At 33.5% G+C, this 26,340-nt stretch overlaps 1 protein-coding gene across 1 annotated transcript; it reads left to right on the top strand.

The window, feature by feature from the left end:
* The first annotated feature begins 3,607 nt into the window (after nucleotides 1–3,607).
* Nucleotides 3,608–25,653, top strand: LOC132551789 (CDK5 regulatory subunit-associated protein 2-like). Its single transcript, XM_060215933.1, has 8 exons — nucleotides 3,608–3,666; nucleotides 20,553–20,623; nucleotides 21,788–21,855; nucleotides 22,471–22,578; nucleotides 24,030–24,106; nucleotides 24,763–24,886; nucleotides 25,033–25,158; nucleotides 25,618–25,653. Exons 1-8 carry the CDS (start codon nucleotides 3,608–3,610, stop codon nucleotides 25,651–25,653), a joined length of 669 nt encoding a protein of 222 aa, XP_060071916.1.
* Nucleotides 25,654–26,340: the final 687 nt, after the last annotated feature.

The following is a 26,340-nucleotide window of genomic DNA, read 5'->3' on the forward strand; positions in this document are numbered from 1 at the left end:
AGAACCAAAAACTCTGTCTAGTTTGATAGAGGAAATTTGGTTTGTTGGTAATTTCTACATGATGCCATCTATTGTATGGTTAAGAAAAATTCTCATAAGAGAATATTTGTAGTATATAAGAGACATTGTTTATGGTCAATGAACTAAGTATGTTTTTTTTATCTATATATCTATGATGATTGACTACTGTTATATTGTCATTAATTAGAGAGGGAAAAAATTTAATACCTCATACAGGTAGGATAGATGTTACATACATATCATTCATTACAATTGTAATACGAGTATACACATCTTATTATATTGAAGGGTAGATAACTCCTTTTAAGTTGTTGTTTAAGTCGATTTGAATATTGTACATCAGTTTGATAATCTTATCTTAAATGAAAGTGCTCAATATTACATACAATCATGTACACAGAAAACATTTATCCATTTGTTCTATTCATTTTTATAAATCAATATATTCTTCCAAGATATATCTCATATTGTACATTATTTCATAATCATACATTGGGTATTTGACAATATGAGTTTCCATTCATAGGAAATTTATAAAACAATCCTGAGAACTTTTAATTTTACCAAGCCTCTAGCATTAAAAAGAAAAATCTGTGATAGTACTCATAAACCTCATTTGAAATTGAAATGAATGCAAGATTCTGTGTATGACATAATTTAAATACTTTTGCAAAAATTAAAAGATAAAGCAACATTTCTTTAAACTAAGATAAAATCTAAATTGTGGAAATTCCAACTTATATTTCTTTCTTTAATGAGTCCATGATTTGTATATGAAACTGTTATGTCACCATGGAAACAATGGAACCTTCAGCCAATCACAACTCTGCTAGGTTATATTACACATGTGTAATTAGGAAGATTTATGCGATGGGTGATGTTACACTTTTAACAGGGTGGCTATTTTTAGTTATCTACATTGTGTAAGAGTTATCTCCATTGAGTAGGGAGTTATCTCCACTTAATAGGGAGTTATCTCCATTGAGTAGGGAGTTATCTCCACTTAGTCGAGAATTATCACAAGTGAGTAGGGAGTTATCTCCACTTAGTAGAGAATTATCACCATTAAGTAGGGAGTTATCTCCACTTAGACAGGAGTTATCTCCACATAGTAGAGCGTAATCTCCAAGTGTTATTGAGAATGTATATAACCTAGTAGATAGATTTATTAGATTTTAGGTGATCCATATTTTGAATTCATGTCATGTCAGTGTGACTATCAACATTGATCTAGAACTCACTACTGGCATGTTTTTTGTGTATTTTTATATAAAACTAGATTATGTAGAAATGCCTTTTGAAATGCACTAAGAATTTGTTGTTTTTCTTATACATTTGATATGTTTTGTGTACTTTTATAAAAGGAAAACCACTTTTGTAATATTTTTATATCATTTCTTGTATGAATACATGTATAGTTTAATACTCTGAACTTGTTCCTTTTAGACAATTTGCTCAAAATTGTTTTGCATCACTGCAAAAGAAAAATCCATGTGATATATTCTTTAAGTAGCAAAGGTATGAGAGGTCTATCATTCTATGTCCAAACACTTAATGCTGTCTTACTGTGATAATACATCTATAATGTTCCACACAGGTTCACCCATGGTTCTCAGTTTGATTTTGATACTGGTTGCCCACTACATCACTTTCTCTACAATGTCACAAAGAGTCACCTAGCTAGTTACCCGGGGTAATATGGAAGGTAGATTGTCAGATGTCACATACTAAAAAAAGCATAAATACGGAAGACAGAATAGAAGTTCTTATAACACGACCACTACTAGTTGTGTTATAAAAACTTCTATTCAATTGACCTTACCAACCTACAGAAAATATTCTATTATGGTCCTTTGTTCTTTTTTGAAACATTCTTTGTGAACTTTGGAAACTTGTTTAGATAGAGGTTGTAAATCTGATCCATTCATCATAGGGAAAGACTTAATAAATATTAGATATCAACTCATTCTGTTTGGTTTTAACACCCAATATAGAGGTATGAATTAGTATGGAAAATGAAAGGTCAAGTATTTAACCTGTAGTGTCAGTGGACATAGAAAATTTGACATATACCAGTACTATAATACTTTCAGCAATACCAAGTCCCTTAAACTTTGATAAAACATATTGAACAATGACAAATTTAGGCCTATTTCTATGTTAAATACTGACTGAATACTATTTCTGTTTTTGTTTTTAAGTGATATGTTACTTTTTTGTTGATATCTGTGATTTACATTTTGCTGTAATACAGTTGTTTTAATTTACTTGTTTACTTTTTATATGTTTACATATTGTACTTATTTTTTCACATTTTGAGAATGTGTGTACTTTTCTCCTCCCACTTAAAGCAGAAGTTATGTGTATCAGTTATGTATAAATATACTGTTCGAATAATAGAATATGGAAACAAATACTTAAATATTACTATTTATGTGACAATTAATTTACAAATTGTCTCGTACTGTGACAATATTATAACCAGAAACCAGAACAGATCATTTGTCACCTGTTTTTCCTCAGTAAAATATATAGCACTTTTACAATGCAAATATGAATGAACAATACCATAAATTTTTGATATTTTCACTCATTCTTTTTCCAAATAGACCACAATAATGAACAAGACTTTGTGAACACTGTTGTTACGTGTGTTGTTTACTGATTTTATTTGAATTATTTTAACATCAAGCTTGTGTCTTAGATTTGAACTTACTGCGCTGTACATTTAGGTATAATCAAGCAGAATAATAATTGAAAACAGAACACGGAAATGGACAGTGGCAGATCTAATTTGGCATCATTGATGTGTGAGAAAAAAAAATTATGATATATTCATAATGCTAATCTTATAAAGCATACGTGAAAATAGCAAAGTTTTCATATCAATGGATTAAATCTCTAAAACTTTATTCATCACGAAACAAAACATGTCCTCTTCATGAAAGGTCTTTCAGAATATATTTCTAACATGGATTTTGTTTATATATTAAAGTATCATTATATTAAATCTCTTTGTCATTTGATGAATTTGAAGTTTCCAAAATTTGACGTATTCAGTAAGTTTGAATGGAAAAGAATACAGAATGGGATAATTTATTTTTAAATTTAATATATCTTAAAGTAGACGACAGTTGAAACCAGGGCAAAACAGACCATATGAATATATTAGTACGCAATTAAAATATCTTGTTGTTTGATCACCACAAAGGAATAGCTCGTGATATTTTTAACACATTTCACAGTAAAATGACAGAATCATGTTTAGTTAATGTGAAAGCTACAACCTGATATCTCAGTGCCTTGTGTCAAGATGAATTCAAAATAAACGCAGAATAAAAAAATACTGTATTCATTTTTTTTCTACGAGTTCCCTCCCTTATATTGTGTGGCAATATTTTATCGGAACCTCTTTGGAATGACCTCTCATGTTATAAAGAAATAGAGAGGTTCCTGAGAATGTTGCGCATGCTCCATTGTATTATAAACAGTTTTGATTTTAGCGCTCATATGGAAATGTTGACAACATGGATCAAGATAGGATGTAATTTAGGTATTCTAACACTATGAAGACTCATCCATTACTATGATGATGGACTCGACAAACGGGTACGACCCGACACTGCCAATGGATCTGGAGGGAAGGTAAAGTGGCAAATTAAATGAAAGTTTCCGGTCATGGACTCGGGCTGAAGTATGTTTTGATGAACTTTTCCCACAGGAAAGTCTTAAGATGCTTTTAACATACTGCCAACCTTTTTCACGACTTTAAATCTTGCCGCTTAATGAATATATTAATCAATGAAAGTATCTTCTTGTCGATCAAGTAATAGTTAAGTTTGTCATTGATATACACAATGGACACACGCCACACAGGATGCTGAATTTGCGTCAGTGATGCTAAGTGGTGGGTCGTCTCAAAACGGTACAGGTTTCATGATTTTTGTTGAAAGTGCATAATTCCGTCAAGTTGTTATTTATTCTTAGCTTAGCTTCATTATAAAAATAAATAACTGCATATGATGACCGAAAATGTTACGAAGCGTATATAAAGCTGATTTAAATTCAGTTTTATTCTAGTATCTTGATCATTATCATCATCACATCCTACGGATGGAATACCTATTCAGTAGCGAGATAAGCTGGATTCATTTTCATTGTCCACGTTCTTCATTGATGTATGTAATACTTGAAATTTTTATTCAAATGTATTCTATTCAAAAAGCATCACTGCATTGTGTTCCTATTTTGGTGTTTTGTTTTTAATGTTATTTCATGAACAAATGTCAAGCATCATAAACAAATCCAACATTATTCGACCAGTCTATTCAACTGACATTTCAGCTAAATAAATGAAAAAACCATTAAACATTAGCATTGACAAAAAGCTTTTTGTCTTTGAATTTAATGTTAGATATATTTATTATAAGTCACAAATGATGTCAAAACTTAAGTTCAATAGCATGTTTGTACATTATGTATCTGTCATTTGTAGGAATTTGATATTTTCCGAAGTCCTATACAAAAAGAAAAAAAAACAAAAAAACTTTTTCTTGAGTTCTCATCATTTAAATAATGTGCACCATTTAAAGTGTATTTAGATTTACAAACTTTACTTATGAATGTTTATGTAACTGTTTAGAAAAGCCTTTGAAAAGGTAAATGAGAAGTTCTTCAGTACAAATTCCATGTGATCAATGATATGACAACAGTGAGGTATTTTAAACAATAAGGTTGAAATCAGACGTTTCATTTACATTAGGATTCAAAAAGTCATCACTAAGTTCTTCAGTACAAATTCCTTGTAATCAATGATATGACAACTGAGGTATTTTAAACAATATGATTAAAATCAGACTTTTCATTTTCATAAAGATTCCAGAAAGTCATCACTTGGGGCTGCAGAATAAATTGAATGTTGGAGCTTTTTAAAATTTTAATATATATATGTTTCTGTCAAGAATATTGTAGTACATTTACATATTTATTTGTTGTTTTCCTTTAAACTGAAATATGACAACTTAACATGTGGGTATTTCAACATTTTCATGTCGAGAGATATACATGTAATGGACATGTATTGTACTTTATAGACACAAATATTTGGTTTCTTCTATATAGCATCATGTTTGTATGACTTTAGATCTAGTGTTAATTTATAATAAACCCCCCCACTAACCACCACCTTTTAGAATCCCTGTAGTGTTTCATTATATTTGTCATGGTTTGAATATTGATTATGTTTTTGTAATATGACCATTACCTCTTCACATTTAAATCCCCTTTAGTGTTGAAAAATGGGGCAGTCATGCTTATAGCTATCTGTCATTAACATATTACAGATCTTGGAAGATATACTGAGCACTAGAATTTGGCAAAACATTCATGGGAAAAACTTTATGATAACAGGGCTCTCACACCCAATTTTGGAACTGGGGCCCAGGGCCCTTAGAATTGGGAAAAATAATGGTGTTTTCCTTAGAATTGGGGAAACTTGGGGTCTAAATTGGGAAAAAAAGATACTACCCGTATTTTGCATTGGGAATTCAGCCCCAAATCTGGCAGATAGAGAGCCCTGGATAAAATGGTACCTAAAATGATAAAAATATATCTGACACTTAATGTTACAATATATATTTGTACTGAGACTCTTTGAGTTTGAATAGCTACTTCATTGTTTTATATATTTGTAATAAATTCACTTGTCACCTTAGGATAACTCAAATTAATTCTAATAACTAAATACTTAACATGCTGATTAACGTAGATTTAAAAACAAGATATTATGATATCATATTACATTAAATAGGATTGTCCACATTTGTTTGTGTATGGAAAATGTATTGATATTACTTATATGATAATGAGTTTTCGTTTATGAGTTCATGTACAAATATCCAACACCTAGTATTTGTTTTTCACACCAGTATACATATTTATATATGTGAAGGGATCAAAATATAACAATACATGCCATGCCATCTTATGATGTTTTATAAAATTGTGGGACCATGACAGCTCACTAGCTCAGAGCATTGATGACTTCGGGTGAAGAACCAAGGTACATGGTTCGACACTAACTATCCACTGTTGACAGGTAGTGTTCCTTAGGAAGCTGAGAAACAGATTGGTCTATGTTGACTTGGTTGTGTCCTTGGGCAAGACACTTCGTTCTTATTGCTTTGAGTGGCATTCGACAGGCCTCTCTTATGCTGTTCAGTGTGGTTGCCACAAGCTACTACAAGGATCGATACTCAAAATGATCCTAGCTCTTCATGGGCAATACATCCAGTCAACATACAATAAACATATACAGTATCATTCTTATACAATATATAATTCCTAATACTTACAAAAATCCTTTATAAACAAATCTATCAGTTTCCTGCACTGAAATAAGAAAATCAGGTAAAATGGGCTTCATCTAGTACTGTATTAGTATCTCACCTGGGTGGGGGTGGGGGTAGTTTTGTGTTTGTTGTCTCCGCCAATTGCTCTCATATCCTTCACTACTTGCATTGAATGAGTTAAAATAGGAAAAATACTACCATTTGTGGATAGAGGGGAATTTCAGGCCTATTTTGGAAAATTGAGAAATATTGGACATCCGTTTTGGTTACAATTCAAAAGAGGACTAGGGTAAAAATATATGACATTGATGAAGATAACGTGGATAAAATTTGATAACATTGAGGTTAGATTGATATTTCTTTTTCATGATGGTATGATTTGAAATATATTGAATAACATACACTAATTAGCTCTATTTTGTGGAAATTTCCCATGTTTTTAGTATATTTACTGGGAGGGGAGTGTGTTTATATTCAGCAGGGAACACATAACACGTCAGAAATACTATCCTTTTCTGGAAGTAAAATTTTTCTAGATTAATCACAGACTGACTTGTCACTAGAACTTCATACTTTGGGTATGGGTCACCTTGGTAAGGCAGTGTGTAACAGAAGTAGGTATCTCTGACCTATGTTTTGACCTTTTACCTACATAAAAGAAAACGTTTGTTTGGCATATAATATCACATTCAGTAGGGGGACAACAATTTAAAGGTTTAAATTGCAACTTTGGTAATTTGCCTTTTTAATATGAAATAATTTCTGTTAAGATAATGCCCAGTATCAGCTCCCATGAAGTCTTTCAGAAAACCGGGCTCATCAAAAACCATAAATCTTGATAAAACTCTACATATAGTACAAGTCCAGTGCAAAATCAAAATTTAACTGTTATGCATTACCAGTGAAATATCTTAAGTAAGTTATCAGGTGGAATCAGTGTCTGAACCTAATTTTTTCAATGTAATTTGGTTTTGAGATGGTCCCTGTAGCACCCCTTCCCTGTATAGCCTATAGATATTGGCACCCCTCTCTAGTACACAAGTGAGTTTGACATACTGAAATGTACCACTGGCTGGGAGGGAGGATGAGATGATTACAGTACTTCTGACATCTTTCCTCCTATCCTATATGTGTGTGATTGTTCTCAACCAAAGTGTGATCTGAAAACATGGTAAAATCAAAAGTTCTTCAGTTTAGGATTCACTTCTCATCAATCTGCCAAGCCATTGGTACCTGGTTTGAATAAGACTTTGAAATATTTTAGAAAGACAGTTTTTTGTGGGTTTTTTTTTTCTTTAATTTTTCAAATTTCAATTTCTATCAAAGGTGCTCCCTCCCCCTCTCACCATCCCCATCTTATCCCCAGTCTTAACTTCACTCCATGCTTATTTCTTCTATTCACTTCAGGTATTCTGAAGGCATCAACCATGTTATTAGAGATATATAAGCTGTTTTAGCATAAATGGTAGTGTTTATCTGAATGTACAAACCTCTTTTGAATTGCATATAAAGTAATGTAATGTTTAAGGAGAGAATTCATTAGAGCCTGGTCATTACAAAAATCATTATAAACCATTTATTATATGTCAGCAGCTTATATCAGTATGTGTGTAACCTTATACATGGACGTACTTGTATGAGTTGATTTACCACATGGCCATGTATAGTAGCTTGATTAGTTATGAAAAAACCCACAATTTTATGATACTGTCTGCCTCCCCCTTCTTGCATGTTTATAACATTACAATGAGATGAGGTATCAAACAAAAAACCTAATGATATCATAATAGCTTTTTACCAGTGAATGAGAAAATACAATATATGTACGGAGTAAATAGCATCGCACCCACTGGATAAAACGTGACCTGGTGCTATATCAGTTACATGAAGTTACTAGGCAGATGTGAGGGAGTACAAAGTTGTATGGTTCCATAACCACCTGCTTGCTGTAACAGTGGTTACACTGATGTATATTTATACTGACCTCAATATCATAACAGTAAATGTCTTCCAGACTAGTTTGTGCACTACCCTGATTCTCAGTTTTTTCATCGATATACTTTTACCCGCAAACATGTATGAATACTAATATGCCTATATAATTATGATGTATCTCATAACCTGTCTGATAATGTGTCTGTTTGATTGTTTTGCTGAAAGGCAGTAATAATGGACATAAAATACATTAAATAAATCAATAGATAAATAAATACACTACTAAGGTAGTTGATAACTGTTTCATTGAATAACATAAACGATGCATATAAGATGCATTTAGAGAGCAGTTGCTGTATAATTACAGCACAGGTTGACAGTCCATTTCTCAGCATACTGAGAAATACAAACAGTTTGAGAAGGGACTACAAACCTCTGGTCTTCACCTGATCATAAACATGAGGATACTAAGTCTAACGCTGGATTAGTGACAATAAGCAACCACGACTGTCAATGACAGGGGGAGCTTGAATCATGCAACTTTTAGGTTGTCATGCACATCTTTACTTTGATATGTATGCCTCATGCCTCACAAATAAAACAAATATCTCAACTTTTATGTTGAGACAAAATTGTTTTAACTTTCAGAAAACACCACAGTTCTTTTACTTAAATTTATATAAAGCCAAGGCAATTAAAGTAAGATAGTATAACATATTAAACGTACTGTAATTCGCTCTTATCTGCATATCCTTATAATGGACACATTGATATTGTCAGGCGAGTTATTTAGAAAGTAAGACAGATCAATCATGAGGTCACGGATATGTTTGTATGCAGTTGTTTAGCATGCTATCATATTGACTAAGATAATGTTTAATATGTACTTGAAGCATGGTTTTAGTTCAAAGACATACAGTTACAAGTTATAATTAGATGCTTGGAATCTAAAGGGAAGACTCTAACCTGATTTTCCCCACAAAAAACCATCAACACACATCTTGTTCTACCTATGTAAAAAAAGTGTGTTTTAACATTGTACCATGATATATTTCATGTCAAATGGCTGGTAACATTATAACAAGATAGATGTATAAAAGGGACAGTGTATAATCTGCCATAACAATGTTTTTTATCAACAAATATTTCAGACTTTCCTGGGTACAAATTACTATCGCTCTTCCCATGGTGTAAGAAACTTTAGTTTTCACGTAATTATGGACAAGTGGTGGCTACTTTTAAAAAAATGAAATTATTTCAGTGTATACTTGATTCTTGATGATTTATTTGAGGGTGTTAAAAGCTCCATTTTGTAAGCAGGAATTTCACATCCACTGTTAAAATGACACCCGATAAGTTTTTACTGGACTTGAACATTTATTAAATTTTTTCGGTTCTCATTTTGCAATGCGATAGACCTGTCCATTCAGGATACATGAAAACTATGGAATGTTGGTAATTTTCGTCGAAATTTAAACAGATGACTGCGCAGCCTGCCCTACACATGCAGGTTCATGAAAGGTTCACATGCCTCAATACCAGTACAAGACATCAATACCAAGTTTTTTATGAGTACTTGTCCATCACATGTTTGTAACTGAAACAGATGGTCTAGAACCGTCATTTGCAGCTGTATAAAGATGATTTTAAGATTGAAATAAAAATAACATTATCGTTGATTTAATTCATCATACCTTTTAATGCAAATCACAATAATGTCCTCGTGAACTTATGTGGTTGTTTTGGAAGCCATAGCAGAAGTTTACAATATCCTGTTGCATCGTGGGATCAATAGGTCATCAGGGTCAAATTCTACAACGACCAACATGCTTGTTCACAATAAGAATGGCTTTGTGTAACTTACAAGAAATGATATAAGACTAAAAGAATTTTGTCACCATGCAAGGGCCTTTGTTAATATTCAACAGTACAGACACAGACGTAGATATTAAGTAAACTGTACGCAAGGTCTGGCATATCTGTGCGTAGACAATGTTTGAAGGCTCCCAAGCCATCAAGTTTGAGAATTGCTATTTTGCATTTTCAAACATTCATTTGCAAACTTCATATGAAATGTTCCACTGATGACCTTGATAAATTGCCTTCCATTGTCTGTTATTTCAACGAACTTTGGTCAACATAACAGTTACCACATTGTAAGAAAAGCCTATATTCTTATATGTGGGTCAAATAAAAATTAAAAAAATTGCTAAAAACCAGTCCTGCGGCTTATACTCTGGTGTGTCTTATATGTGGGTCAAATAAAAAAAATTGCTAAAAACCAGTCCCGCGGCTTATACTCTGGTGCAGTTTATAGCCCGGAAAATATGGTATTGGATATGTAATTTTGAAGTTTCAATGTATGATGTGTATGTTTTCCTTTGTCCCTAGATGTGCACATATTGATCCTAAGATGTGTGTATTTTCTAAAAAAAGAAAAATCACACAATAATGTTGCAAATATTTCTCTAAGATCTTTTGTTTAGCCCACCTGGCATTGGCATTACACATCATCCGTCTCTGAACTTGTTCAACTCTAACATACCCTAGTCACTGTTCATTTTTGTGATAACTTAAATCAACCAGTGTTTCAGCATTTTAATTCCATATATATGTTTGTTTAGATCTGCCTACGTACCTTAGACAAGCAAATGCATCATAGGTTAAGGTTCACAGTCACATGTATTTTGATACATCATGCACAGCATCTTAAGTGTCCTTGGCACTTTGATTTTATAAATTATACTTTTGTAAAAAGGAATACTTTGTATGTAGATTATGTGTTGAAAATATTTAGACAATATGGAAGGATTTTTCTGTCATGTACAGTCCTCATCATTTCCATAGTATTGATTTTTTTTGTCTGAAGTCGTCTGAGTAAAGACATTGTAGTATAGAAAACTACATAGAAAAAAACTTTCTAAACAATGCTTCAATTTATTTGAAAGGGAAGAAATTCTTTGAAAGTACAGTTTCAACTTTACATTCTTATACAATATGTATATATACATAGGTAAGAGATATATAGACTAGTGTAGTCCATCATCTCCAATATACTATCACACTATATTTAACTAGGGATTGGAGTTTTACATATGTGTAATACTGATGGAGTAAGTAATATTAAATAACTAGAATATACTTGTGTTATGAGATGTCTATGTAACAGCATTTTTCATTGGTTTATGACTACAATACTCTGCATCATCTTGTGCCAAAACTTCTACAATTGGTGTATATGAAGTAAGCACTGTACATTTTGGGCATATGTGCATGATTAGTAATTATGTCAATATCACTTACATCTCCTAATTGTTTTATATGTTCAGTTGCAATTATACACTGAACAGCTGAGCTGAAGTTGGTTTGTAAATAATGAACATAGACTTGGATGGGAGATGTAACTTATTGAGAGGTAGCTAATATAGGGGCTAAATATTAATTTGTTGACATTTTGTCTATAGAAGTGATGAGACTCAGTTAGAAGACTTAGGCCAAACAAAATGAAAATTTAGATATTTACTTTTGGCTCTATTGGGGAAGAATGTTATTTCACAAGAAAGAAAAAGTTACTGTGGACATCGAAATATGGAGAAAATACATATTCATTGTCTTCAAATATAAGCTGTATTTTGGAAAGGGTGAATAAAGATAAAAGTGGAAAGCCACATTCATCTGTCAGTCACCCAAGCCAGAATGCAGCTTCAATATTTTAGGACAATGAGAATGTACATTAATGTGTAAATTCAATTTGTCTTGCAAATTAATTGAAAATTTTCACTGAAAAAAAACAAGCTTAGAGAGCTCATGTTAAAATCTCTGTTAAGGCCTGATGACTTACACCGGAATAATTACTCTGCAATGAAATCTAGTTCCAAAACACAACATTTACAATTTTACTTTTAAAACTTTTCCTAAATTAACTTATTCATGACAATAAACAAAATTGCTTATTTTTGACAGTTATTCATATTTTAGATATCATATTTCAATGATTGCATTTGCACTCAAAGTTAAAAACGTGAATACATTGTGCATGTACCTGATACAATGTATTGACATTTTAAACTTCAATGTTAAAACCATGACCAGGATGTCAGATTTTACAAACTATATCCCTTTATTACCATCACAATCAAGTCAACATTACTAATTAAAACAAAAGCAGGTGCACATGTGCCAAACTGACCTAGACATATGCATGTCAGATAAAATGGTTGATAAAGTCTGGTAAAGTTTTTTAAACTTTTGGTATGACAAAGGAAAACAAACAAGTTTCTGTTGTGGTAATCCATGGAATAGTTTTGAATGTTCTCAAACTGAAACTAAAATAAGAAATTTTTGTACATTTATAGTTATAATTTGATAGCTTGGTTAAAATTTCATGTGAATATATGTTGTGTTATGTATATAACAATATGTAATAAAAAATTGTAAATGAGATAATAATTAGTGTCTTAATGGAGTGATTAGAAACTGGAATTGGAGGCAGGCTGAAGTTATATTGTTAATTTCAATGATAAAAGTGCCAACATGTTATTTAACAGAGCTCAAAACGGTGATCTTGTCATAAATACATGCCTCACAAAAAAAATCTCTTTTACACACTCAGTATAGCATGGCAGTAATTGAAGGATCAGCTATTTGGTGGCAAATCTTCAGGGAATATATAGTGATGCATATCTGGCTCCAGTACCCATGTATCTGCTATAGTATTATGTAATGTTACATGAACAATTTTGTAATCATCTCCCATGGCCCTTGGCCACATGTATCTTTTCATGCCATGTCCCTTCATGATCAGTATCTTGTTATCCTTCCCCTTCCCCCACCCCAATTACAACTCTCAAACACACACACATGTACTGTCTCTCCTCTCCACTCACAACTCTCAAACACACACACATGTACTGTCTCTCCTCTCCACTCACAACTCTCAAACACACACACATGTACTGTCTCTCCTCTCCACTCACAACTCTCAAACACACACACATGTACTGTCTCCTCCCCCCACTCTACTCACAACTCTCAAACACCCACATATACTGTCTCTCCTCCCCCAACCCCACTCACAACTCTCAAACACAAACACACATGTACTGTCTCCTCCCCCCACTCCACTCACAACTCTCAAACACACACACATGTACTGTCTCCTGCTCCCTCTCCACAGTAATTGTAACATTGTAATATTGCACTCAGTCTCTGGACAGTACAAGTACAGTGGCCAGGAAACATGCCAGATGTCACTGATGAAGATAACAGTGAACAAAGAAGACCAATATCTGTTGTGTAATGATGGTGAAAAGTGAACTGAACACTTAAATTGTGATTATGAAATATGTCTTGATATCAGAATAATTAACTAGACAGATGGTCTTGTTTTCATACAATTTACAGTGTTCGTTCTAGTGAAACCGCCAAAACAAAAAGCACTGTATGACGTATTGTGCATTTGTAATTTGTAAGAAAGAAAAGACTGATGCATTTATTTTCCATAGAATCTAAGTAAGAGATCAAGGTATATATTAAGGACATAGTTTATTTAAATAAGGTACATGTATAGTATAAGACATATATATGTAATAATCATTGTATAATGGAAGGGCTTAAACATAACATAGTAATGGTTTATTTTCTACTACCACTATATCATGTCAGCCTGTAATCTTCTAGACAAAACTTATAGACCCAGTGCTGCAGTAATTTTCACGACCAACCACTGCTTTACTACTCCAGTGTGCTCTATCTCAGGATTAGATCCATATCATTGGGAGATAAACATTAATCTTTTGTAATCATCAATACGTAGGTCTCTACAACAGCTAAGGATTGAGGAATTAAAATAGAACACCTGATCCTACACATATTAGGTCAATCGCTTCTTTAAAACCTGACCTGTTTTGATGACAAACCACTTTGGTGTCAAACGTTATACAAAAGAAAAACAAGTGCAAATATGAAAGTGAATATACGAACTTGTAGTAAAAGAAACAGACATGTAAATGTTCCAAACTTGGAATAACTGCATGTTACTGAAACAGGTGTTTTCACCTTCTAGGTGAAGAGGCAGGGTTCCCCTAATTAAGACCAGTGAAACAGTTGTCATACTTCAGTTTTGTTTTCAAGTTTAAATGTCTGATAAAACCTGGGATGCGGAAAAGCACTCGTCTAGTCGTCATGGACAAGTGAAAATTGTCCCGGACAACTAGATTTATCTTTGTCAGTCGTCCGTCGGACGAGTACTTTTTTCCAATGATATTAATGTTACAGCTTAAATTTCAATAAAAATGTAAAGAAAAATTGGAGCAGAGAAACATGTTTAGGGTACTTTGAAAACAAAATATTCCAGTCTGCACTCTAACTTTTGATTATACCACAACTCCCATGATGTCAGATATAGCATTTGGAATACCTTAGTCATTTTCCCACGGTCATACTGATGTCAGGTGCTCTTGGGCAGTACCAACATGTACTGGTCTGTATTTAGCAGCACCTAGTCCGTCGTATGTAAACTAACACTACAGCTAGACCTAAGTCGTGCATAATGTCTGACGTAAAGCAGCCATCACTGCATAGTTTTTTCACTAAAACTTAATATGAAAATAGAAAGAAAGTCACATGTCACATCCTCGCTGATTAAGTCGCCATTTCATAGCTGAATTTGGACGAGCAAATTTCCAATCCGGACGAATAAATTTTTCAGCCCACTAGTTCTGTGCCTAGTGGTTTAAAATATTTTTCTAGACTCCAGTAAAACATTAGTAAATTATTGTCAATTTTGAAAATCATTCTGAATTCGGATGCACTGGTATTGTTTTAATACCCAGTGTTCCGTATAATATTGACTTGAAATTGGAGAAAATTTTTCTTGTAAATTAGCAACAAATTGATGTAGAAGTTACATGAAACAGGCTAGAGGAATATTCTTAGGAGTGATGTAAAATGTTGTTTTGGCAGTGGTCAATATCACGATTGGATATCCTGTTGTTTTTTGCAGTGACTGATATCATGATTGGATATCCTGTTGTTTTGGCAGTGACTGATATCATGATTGGATATCCTGTTGTGTTGGCAGTGGTCAATATCAGGATTGGATATCCTGTTGTTTTGGCAGTGGTCAATATCAGGATTGGATATCCTGTTGTTTTGGCAGTAGTCAATATCATGATTGGATATCCTGTTGTTTTGGCAGTGGTCAATATCATGATTTGATATCCTGTTGTTTTAGCAGTGGTCAATATCATGATTTGATATCCTGTTGTTTTGGCGGTGGTCAATATCATGATTGGATATCCTGTTGTTTTGGCAGTGGTTAATATCATGATTGGATATCCTGTTGTTTTGGCGGTGGTCAATATCACGATTGGATATCCTGTTGTTTTGGCAGTAGTCAATATCATGATTGGATATCCTGTTGTTTTGGCAGTAGTCAATATCACGATTGGATATCCTGTTGTTTCTCAGTGGCCAATATCATGATTGGATATCCTGTTGTTTTGGCAGTGGTCAATATCACGATTGGATATCCTGTTGTTTTGGCAGTGGTCAATATCATGATTGTATATCCTGTTGTTTTCTCAGTGGTCAATATCATGATTGGATATCCTGTTGTTTTCTCAGTGGTCAATATCACGATTGGATATCCTGTTGTTTTCTCAGTGGTCAATATCATGATTGGATATCCTGTTGTTTTCTCAGTGGTCAATATCATGATTGGATATCCTGTTGTTTTCTCAGTGGTCAATATCACGATTGGATATCCTGTTGTTTTGGCAGTGGTCAATATCATGATTGGATATCCTGTTGTTTTGGCAGTGGTCAATATCACGATTGGATATCCTGTTGTTTTGGCAGTGGTCAATATCATGATTGGATATCCTGTTGTTTTGGCAGTGGTCAATATCAGGATTGGATATCCTGTTGTTTCGGCAGTGGTCAATATCACGATTGGATATCCTGTTGTTTTCTCAGTGGTCAATATCACGATTGGATATCCTGTTGTTTTGGCAGTGGTCAATATCACGATTGGATATCCTGTTGTTTTGGCAGTGGTCAATATCATGATTGGATATCCTGTTGTTTTGGCAGTGGTCAATATCATGATTGGATATCCTGTTGTTTCGGCAGTGGTCAATATCATGATTGGATATCCTGTTGTTTTAGCAGTGGTCAATATCATGATTGGATATCCTGTTGTGTTGGCAGTGGTCAATATCACGATTTGATATCCTGTTGTTTTCTCAGTGGTCAATATCATGATTGGATATCCTGTTGTTTTAGCAGTGGTCAATATCATGATTGGATATCCTGTTGTGTTGGCAGTGGTCAATATCACGATTGGATATCCTGTTGTTTCGGCAGTGGTCAATATCATGATTGGATATCCTGTTGTTTTAGCAGTGGTCAATATCATGATTGGATATCCTGTTGTGTTGGCAGTGGTCAATATCACGATTTGATATCCTGTTGTTTTGGCAGTGGTCAATATCATGATTGGATATCCTGTTGTTTTAGCAGTGGTCAATATCATGATTGGATATCCTGTTGTTTTGGCAGTGGTCAATATCACGATTGGATATCCTGTTGTTTTGGCAGTGGTCAATATCATGATTGGATATCCTGTTGTTTTGGCAGTGGTCAATATCACGATTGGATATCCTGTTGTTTTGGCAGTGGTCAATATCATGATTGGATATCCTGTTGTTTTGGCAGTGACTGATATCACGATTGGATATCCTGTTGTTTTGGCAGTGGTCAATATCATGATTTGATATCCTGTTGTTTTGGCAGTGGTCAATATCATGATTGGATATCCTGTTGTTTTGGCAGTGGTCAATATCATGATTGGATATCCTGTTGTTTTGGCAGTGGTCAATATCATGATTGGATATCCTGTTGTTTTGGCAGTGACTGATATCACGATTGGATATCCTGTTGTTTTGGCAGTGGTCAATATCATGATTTGATATCCTGTTGTTTTGGCAGTGGTAAATATCACGATTGGATATCCTGTTGTTTTGGCAGTGGTCAATATCACGATTTGATATCCTGTTGTTTTGGCAGTGGTCAATATCATGATTGGATATCCTGTTGTTTTGGCAGTGGTCAATATCACGATTGGATATCCTGTTGTTTTGGCAGTGGTCAATATCACGATTGGATATCCTGTTGTTTTGGCAGTGACTGATATCACGATTGGATATCCTGTTGTTTTGGCAGATTGGTTATAAAAAAACAAATAGTTTTTATGAAAAGGAAAAGCATGCTTCTTTTAGAAAGGATTTTATTTATCTATTTTCCAAACCAGATTTCATTCATGTAGAATCTATTCCAAGCAAATAGTTTTACTATGTTTCTGTAGTTGTATAATCAGTGGAAAGGTTGAATGTGACATATTTATCATATTTATTGATTTTCTGTATCAACTGCCAATGCCATTTTGGACACATTTAATCTAGTGCCAAGCTATAGACTGCAGACATTTCCCCTCTTTCTGTTGATATCATTTGTCACCGCACTTCTGAAATGGATTATCCTGAAATAACTTTGTAGTATAATCTACCACGAATTATGAAACAAAATAATGCTTACATATACGGTTTGAGGATTTTTGGCCTGAAAGTTTATCTCGACAGGTTTAGGATGTGATGACTAAGAGTTAAAATTCTGAATTATTTTTTTTATACTCAGTGTTTGGTAAAAAAAAAACTCAAAATGTTACAACATATTGATTTCCAATGAATGACTTGAGCATGTCATGTCTGGGAATATGTACAGTGCAATAAAATTTGACATTTGGAGAATGGCAATGTGCTAAAACTAGTGGGGAGTCCAATGTGTAGCTTTGTGAATTCAGAACGGGAGAGGGAGGTGTAATTCAAGTTGTGATTATAATAATTAAAGTAGTATTGGGGGTATATTTTGGTCCTGTTACAATTGAGGTGTCCTGCCCCACTGGGGGTATATATAGCTTGTGCCCTGACATCGTGTGACCAGGTGTGTGTGGTCGTGTGTACATGTCTGTCTGAGGCCAAAACCAGATCCAGGCACACCAATGCAACACTCCAATATGACACTTTGTTTTATCTGATCTTCTGTGGTAATCTACACCAAAGTTCTTGGGCTAGAGTGATTAAAAATAATGTATAAATATACTCATGCTTGAGACTATAATTGGATAGGTCATTAATATTACAATAAGGTTACACCATACCTGATGAAATCTCTTGTTATACAGATCCCTAAGAGAGATCCCTGTTGATTGATCAGGTTAAATAAGATTTGTCAAGAGCCAACATCTGACCTGCACAACGCCAATTCATTGTTGCAGTTTTTAGTACTCTGATAATCTACAAATTGTGTTAATAGATGAATAGAAGAAAGAATAGATTATCATTAAAAATGTAATTCATAATTGAATTGAATTGAAATTTTTAACAACAATTCCTGCAGTTCTGAAATTTATCAAAAGCATTTACCAGAATATCGTTCTAAAACATTATTACCAGCATAAATGTTGCATTTTATCTAAGTTAAGATCTAGTATCGGTGAATTTTTACACCCAAGAGCACTTTTATACATGTGAAGTAAATAGCCAGTAAAGTTTGGATAAGATATATTTTAAGTGAAGTGTATTATGTGTGGATATCCTTGTTTCACGCTCCAAGTGTTGGTATATCAGTTGAGAAAATCTGGTTTTGATGATTTTAAATGTCCAAGGGAATGGGCCCCGGGATGTAAATTAAATGTCTGACAGAAGATTCTAAGGGAACAATGAATTTTTTGGGTGTTGCAGTACAACTCCTAAGACACACACACACACACATACAAACAGTTTAAACAAAATACACTGAGGAAGTACAATACCTATTATCTGCCTAGCCTAATACTTGTAATTATTTGACATTTAAACTCTGGAACAAATAGTAACATATTTCCTACTGATATTTGCTGTGGGATGTTAGTCCCATTTATTGTGAACTAAAAATAAAACCCTGTACCAGATATACTTATTTCCTCCCAAAAATAATGCTTATTGCATCTAACATTAAGTGTTTAGGAATAGTCACTATTAACAACATGAGATACTAAATACACAATTGGCATACACATGGCATACGGTAGTATTTTTAGCCTACCATCATCAGATGATGGGCTATTCAAATCGCTCTGCATCCTTGGACAGTCATCCGTCCCTCCATCTGTCCGTAAATAATTTTCATTATCTTTATTTCTTGAAAAGTAAGAGATGGATCTGGGATTTTGGTACTGATAAAAAGAATCACAATGGCCAACAAGCGGCCATCTTGGATTTTAACTTTGAAAGTTCTGGAGAACTATTGCATAGATCTTTCTTAAATTTCATGTATTGGTTACATTAGGTCCCTAGTTGTGCCTGTTTGTATTTAGGACTGACGAGAAAAACTAAATTGCTGACAGGCAGCCATCTTGGATTGCCTAATTAAGATTTTTATTGCTATTTCTGAAGAAGTACTGGATGAATATCTGTATGTTCTCTTTGGTCTCTCCTTGTGTTTGTTTGATTTTGGGGTTGATCAGAAGAAATGAAATGGCTTCCAGGTGGCCATTTTGGATTTGGTAGGTAAAGATAACTATTTCTGCTTAGGAATGTTCAACTCTCTTATCATTAAGAGCAGAGAAGTGGAAAGAAAAGAAGGGAAAAGATCCCAACTTTCATAGAGCATATAAAGATCAAACAGTGGTGGGCGCCAAGATCCCTCTGGGATCTCATGTTAGATCATGAAGCTTATGCATGTTAGTTGATAGCTCCAGGCTAGCGTCAAAGACCTAACATTATAAGAGGCAGTATGTATGCGTAGCATCAGAGAATATATTTTTTGATAACCTAGAATTCTAAAAGCTATCACCTTGAATGTATATATCAATTTCAATGTTTTAGAAGATATTTGAAACTTGTTCTTTGTTCTGGAGATCAATCAGTATAATTGATTACGTGGGTGATGTTGAGGTAATGGGGCTAGTCAACTACATCAAGCTTATGTTGTTAAACTGATCCTTTTCTCTGATATAACCATTACTTACTTCCAAGGTCATGTGTGTCAAATGCTTTTGTTTAAAAGAAGTGACATTCAACTTATTGAAGCATGCTGAGGTCAATTGCTTTATACCATTAATTCAAATCGAGGCTATATCATTTTCCTTGTTAAAAGGTCACATAGAAATTCATGTAAAAATGATATATATGTTGTATTTTTCAGTGTCAACCCAGATCTGTTGACTGAAGTCACATTTGGGTCACATTTGGAATACCCAGATGGATCAGTACCCAGTAAGTACTTTTTGTCTCTGACATGTTTCTTGGTTGTTTGTTGTTTGAAAATGTTCTCCTCTCTGTTATTATATTTCTCTATTGCCTTAAAGTCCGATTGTTCATATCTGATGTTTTTTTTTTTTTTTTGGCTGTATGTTTTTAACAAGTCTGAGTTGGTCCAAAGACATTTATAATGATGTTAGAAGTGATATAGATTATATTCCTAAAATAGGCCTCAATCTCACTCTCACAGGAAACATACTGAGAATTGATATAGATTTTATTCCTTAAATAGGCCTCAAACTCACTCTCACAGGAACCATGTTTAGATCTATTGATGCAATAATCAAATAAACGTTTATCAATCATACAGATATTATAATTACAGAGTTTTAGTTTAAAATCAAAACAGTATAAAGATACGATTCTACACTTTTATTGTCATATGACTAAAACTGACACACTGAGTGATCATCCTCCAATAAAATGAACCGTAAACTTTACAAGTCCTGGAAAGTCTCCAGCATTTGTATTTAGATTTTCAATTGGATATTTGAAGTGACAGATTATTGAATAAACACTATAGAAGATGAAATGTTGATTTTACAGCATAGTATCACTCTCCTCTTTCCTGGGAACCATAAATGTGGGTGTGCTATGCTTTATGAGTTTGTTTATCAATAATAAATGTTAGCATTGATTTAGATAGACCCCTGCATAGTTTATGACAAATATTGTACAACAAAAGTACACTTCAAGGGTGTTAGTAACACTGGGTAATTATGTATCATTAGATAGCCTTTTGATTAATAAATGCTATCAGTATTTCACAGTTTAATCTATTGCAAAAGTACAAAAGTATAGACGTTTCCGCAGATAATGGAATCTTTCCCATGTTCAATGTAAAAAAGGAAAAACCTTAGCAAACCTATTAGATTTATCAGATTTGAAGATAACTTGTTTGAGTCTAAATTATTCTAGAAATCTATAATTGTGTTAATAATATATATATGATTTATCTGTTAGGTTAAATGTGTACTGAAAAAACCAAATCCTGTTGGAAGATTGGTTAAAAATATCATAATATACTTCTACATACATGAAATTATGGTCTGTTTATCATACTGTTTTTAATTTGTGAGATTTAGTAAATGAATTCTCACCAATATTTTATCGTTACAGTGGTTGCAAAGACAAGCAATGGGAGAATGTCTCCAGTACGAGCCAGAACAATGAAGGAATATGACCAGGTACATGGTTTAACAGAAGAAATAAATGACATACCTATTTATGTGTAGTGTGCAAATTTTGTGTTCAAACACTTACCGTAGAATTGAACTTTGTGTCTGGACGCTTATCACAGACTTGAACTTTGTGTTCAGAGACTTGACACACATTAATTTTGTGTCTGGACACTCATCACAGACATGAACTTTGTGTTCAGAGACTTGACACACATTAATACTTGACACACATTGAACTTTGTGTTCAGAGATTTTGACATGAACTTTGTGTTGTGACACACATTAATTTTGTGTCTGGACGCTCATCACAGACATGAACTTTGTGTTCAGAGACTTGACAGAGACATTAACTTTGTGTCTGGACATTTACCACAGATCTGAACTTTGTTAGTCTGAACATTCATGTGTCACTTCAAGGACACTTCAAACTGAAAGGGCAATAAACCAAGCCGACGAACTTTTCTGAATAAGATGTTGTTAGACCTGTAGTTTCTATTGTTTCATGTGTATTTTCTTGATCTCATGCCATACACCTACAGTTACTACATTGGATTTACCAGGTATACTGATGACCACTTGATTTTAGCAGAACTATGAAAATGATATTTTTTGTGTTCACAGCAAATTGCAGTTCTGAAGAAGGAGAACTTTAGTCTAAAGCTGAGGATTTACTTCCTGGAGGAGAGAATGCAGCAGAAATTTGGAGATGGGGAAGATGTGTTTAAAACCGTAGGTTGTCTACTTATAAGTAATCAGGGGCTGAAATCAAATGTGATTCAAAAGTCATTATTAATTCTTTTGCACCTATAGTTCTAAATTCACAAATATTCCAAACAGACCTTCATATTTGTCTGGACTAGTGAGGAAATGGCAAATTGAAGTATTAGTTTTTTATACGTACACAGTGCAGAAAGTAATGTAAATGATAAAGGTATAATTGAAAGGTTACATTTTCCTTATGTATGTGTAATATTGGTTTATTATGTATTATACACCCATCATTTCTGTTTGTGTATTACCTGGATATCCTTGTAATACAGAAACCTCTTAACATCACAAAGTAAAAGTGATAAAACAGTGATGTAATTGTGATACATGAGTGGCCTGATGGTCTGACGAAAAATTGTGAAATCTTAAAATTATGGCAACATTGTCATATATGAGAGATAAATACTTTTTAATTTCACACTAGAGATACATAACCCTTGGGAGAGTGTTTAAATTTGGTAGTACTATATTTTGATTCCCTTAGGGTTGAAATGTCCCAATTCTTTATGTAGAGGTTTAATTCAGTTACTGGTGTGTACATATGTACTTGACAATTCTTTATGTAGAGGTTTAATTTTATTGCTGGTGTATACATATGTACTTGACAATTCTTTATGTATAGGTTTAATTTTATTGCTGGTGTGTACATATGTACTTGACAATTCTTTATGTAGAGGTTTAATTCTATTACTGGTGTGTACATATGTACTTGACAATTCTTTATGTAGAGGTTTAATTCTATTACTGGTGTGTACATATGTACTTGACAATTCTTTATGTAGAGGTTTAATTCTATTACTGGTGTGTACATATGTACTTGACAATTCTTTATGTAGAGGTTTAATTCTATTACTGGTGTGTACATATGTACTTGACAATTCTTTATGTAGAGGTTTAATTCTATTACTGGTGTGTACATATGTCCTTGACAATTCTTTATGTAGAGGTTTAATTTTATTGCTGGTGTATACATATGTACTTGACAATTCTTTATATAGAGGTTTAATTTTATTGCTGGTGTGTACATATGTACTTGACAATTCTTTATGTAGAGGTTTAATTCTATTACTGGTGTGTACATATGTCCTTGACAATTCTTTATGTAGAGGTTTAATTTTATTGCTGCTGTATACATATGTACTTGACAGTTTTCATGCACTCACCAGTTTGATTGGGAGGGACCAATAGTCCCTCTCAATCCTGTGGCTTCCCATCACATTCTGTTCCAAATCAATGTTATATTTTGAAAACCTGTCCACAATTTTGGTTTGTATATACCTCTTGATATCATAACATCAAGTTACACACCTGACTATCGCTGAGCACAGGGGCATTCATGTCATACAGATGTGTTCTAGTTACATAATGCATGGCTGTTGATTGCTATATCTGGTGTTTTATCTGTTTTACAGAATATCGAGCTAAAGGTCGAGTGCGAGAGTCTGAAGCGAGAATTGGCTGACAAACACAACTTATTGAAGAAGGCATCGTAGGTGTTGTTACAATTAGGACTGATTGTATACTAGAATAGACTGACGACACTGATACATGTATTTTCCCCTTACACATTACACATATCATTTAGTGGTATTCCTATTTGTTTCTAAATGTTGACATATTCTGATATGCCACTTGATCCATTTGGAAAGTTATGGCTTGAAATCGGCTCATTCCATTTAGGCTCTGCAGAATCAATGCAAATGGTTGAAAAGTAAAGTGAAAAAAAAAATAACAAATGAATGAATAAACAAAAGAAAAAATTTCAAGACAGTGTACAAGGAATTCATTACTTGTCTATAGTTTGGTGCTTTATTGTTATGAAATGAACAATTAGTCTGCGTGTACACCATGCAGATCTCACATGCCTCTCTGTCTGTTGTTCATCTTAAACACACCATAGTCATTTGATTTCCACTGTTAATGCTACCATAATATTTCTTATTCTTTGGAATGAAGAGCCAGGACACTTTATTAAAACTGAAATACTAAAATAGATGTGAAATGTTTCAAGATGATTACCATAATTGGACTGTATCTCTAATTGACATGAGATTAGATTAGATTTTGTGAGATAAGGATACATGTATTTTCCATTATGGAATTAGGATGATCAAAATATGATGCAGTTGAATATTTTCATTTTAGTAATGCTATGGAGAATCTGTCGAGTAATCACCAGTCAGAGATGACAAAAATACGAGCACAAATTGAAAAAGATTTCAAGGACTCTAACAATGGACTGGCTTATCAACTTGACTCCGCTCAAAAGGTTGGTGTGCCTTTTTATCAAATTAAATTATAATTTAGATTTGTTTTTAAATGTGTTGTATATTAAAAATAAACACTGTTTGATGTTCAAAGAAAGAATATGATTTAGTTTAAGAAAAATGAAAAATGATTGTGTTTGTTCCCAAGGCCCTTGATGAGGCAGAAGAAGTTCTCCAGGATAAGGAAGACAAGATACAGGAGTTACAGGGACAACTTGACAGAATGACTTCTGAGGTCAAAGAAGTGCAACAGAAAGGAGAAGAGTCTGTAAAGGTAACCACTGGAACCAGCTGCAGACAGTGTTTTTCTTAACTTTGGAATACTTTATCTTAGGTTTCTTTCTTCAAAAAATGTGACAGAATTTAAAGTAGTTCTGGGTCAAAAACACATTCGTATAGCTGAAGCCTATCCCAGTTCCCAAACTATGAAGTTAATGAAAGGTGCTTCTAAGTTCACACTTGTCTTTTATGAGGTAGTATTGCCTAGTATTCAGTATTTCTTTATCTTTACAAGAGTATGTACTTGAGAATTCATCTTTCACTGTATTATATAAAATCACAATTAGAATGTCTTGCTGCTTTAACAGCACTAATAGGTAGCTAAAGATCACCTGATATACTGTATTATATAACTACCCAGATAAAATGTAACCAATTATTGGTAGTTTATGTTGATGATCATTACTTGTATGTGAATAAAAAAAGTTTATTTATATTATCTCTTGTATTTCAGGAATTAATGCAAGAATTGAAGAACAAAGATATGTGAGTACTGTTTTGTCAGCACATTTCCTGAAGTTTATAGTCCTGTATCCTGTTTATAAGGGCCTAGTCTCCTGATAACTGGTCCTGTATCCTGTTTATAAGGACCTAGTCTCCTGATAACTGGTCCTGTATCCTGTTTATAAGGACCTAGTCTCCTGATAACTGGTCCTGTATCCTGTTTATAAGGACCTAGTCTCCTGATAACTGGTCCTTTATCCTGTTTACAAGGACCTAGTCTCCTGATAACTGGTCCTGTATCCTGTATCCTGGTCCTTTATCCTGTTTACAAGGACCTAGTCTCCTGATAACTGTTCCTGTATCCTGTTTATAAGGACCTCATCTCTAGATACTCAATCCTGTAACCTGTTTATGAATATCAAGTATTTGTCTTCTAAGGATATAGATATGGATACTGTCAAGGCCATTAGGATAAAGGTCAGGGTGACAATTCATTCAAAACAAGACTCCTTTACTTCATTGTTTGAAAAGAATTTTCTGGGAGATTGGAGTTACTTATAGATACTTAATATAATTGATTTGCATTTGTAGCATGGTTTATAATTACACTTTCCAATGACTGATGATATTTCTATTGGTACAAGTTTCATGTAGTATATTTGTTTTCCACAAAAGTACTGAAAATAAAATTTGGAATTTTCCAGAGAGATACAGCATCTGACAGGCACAAATC

The sequence above is a fragment of the Ylistrum balloti genome, unplaced genomic scaffold (assembly GCF_031769215.1).
Source record: "Ylistrum balloti isolate Yb309-2 unplaced genomic scaffold, AGI_CSIRO_Ybal_v1 Utg370214, whole genome shotgun sequence".
NCBI classification, from domain to species: Eukaryota; Metazoa; Mollusca; class Bivalvia; order Pectinida; family Pectinidae; genus Ylistrum; species Ylistrum balloti.

Coding starts and splice junctions, on each gene's coding strand:
- LOC132551789 (XM_060215933.1), top strand. CDS start 3,608: ATGATGATGGACTCGACAAACGGGTACGACCCGACACTGCCAATGGAT. Junction 3,667..20,552: donor CCAATGGATCTGGAGGGAAG/GTAAAGTGGCAA, acceptor TGTATTTTTCAG/TGTCAACCCAGATCTGTTGA. Junction 24,887..25,032: donor AACTTGACTCCGCTCAAAAG/GTTGGTGTGCCT, acceptor TTTGTTCCCAAG/GCCCTTGATGAGGCAGAAGA.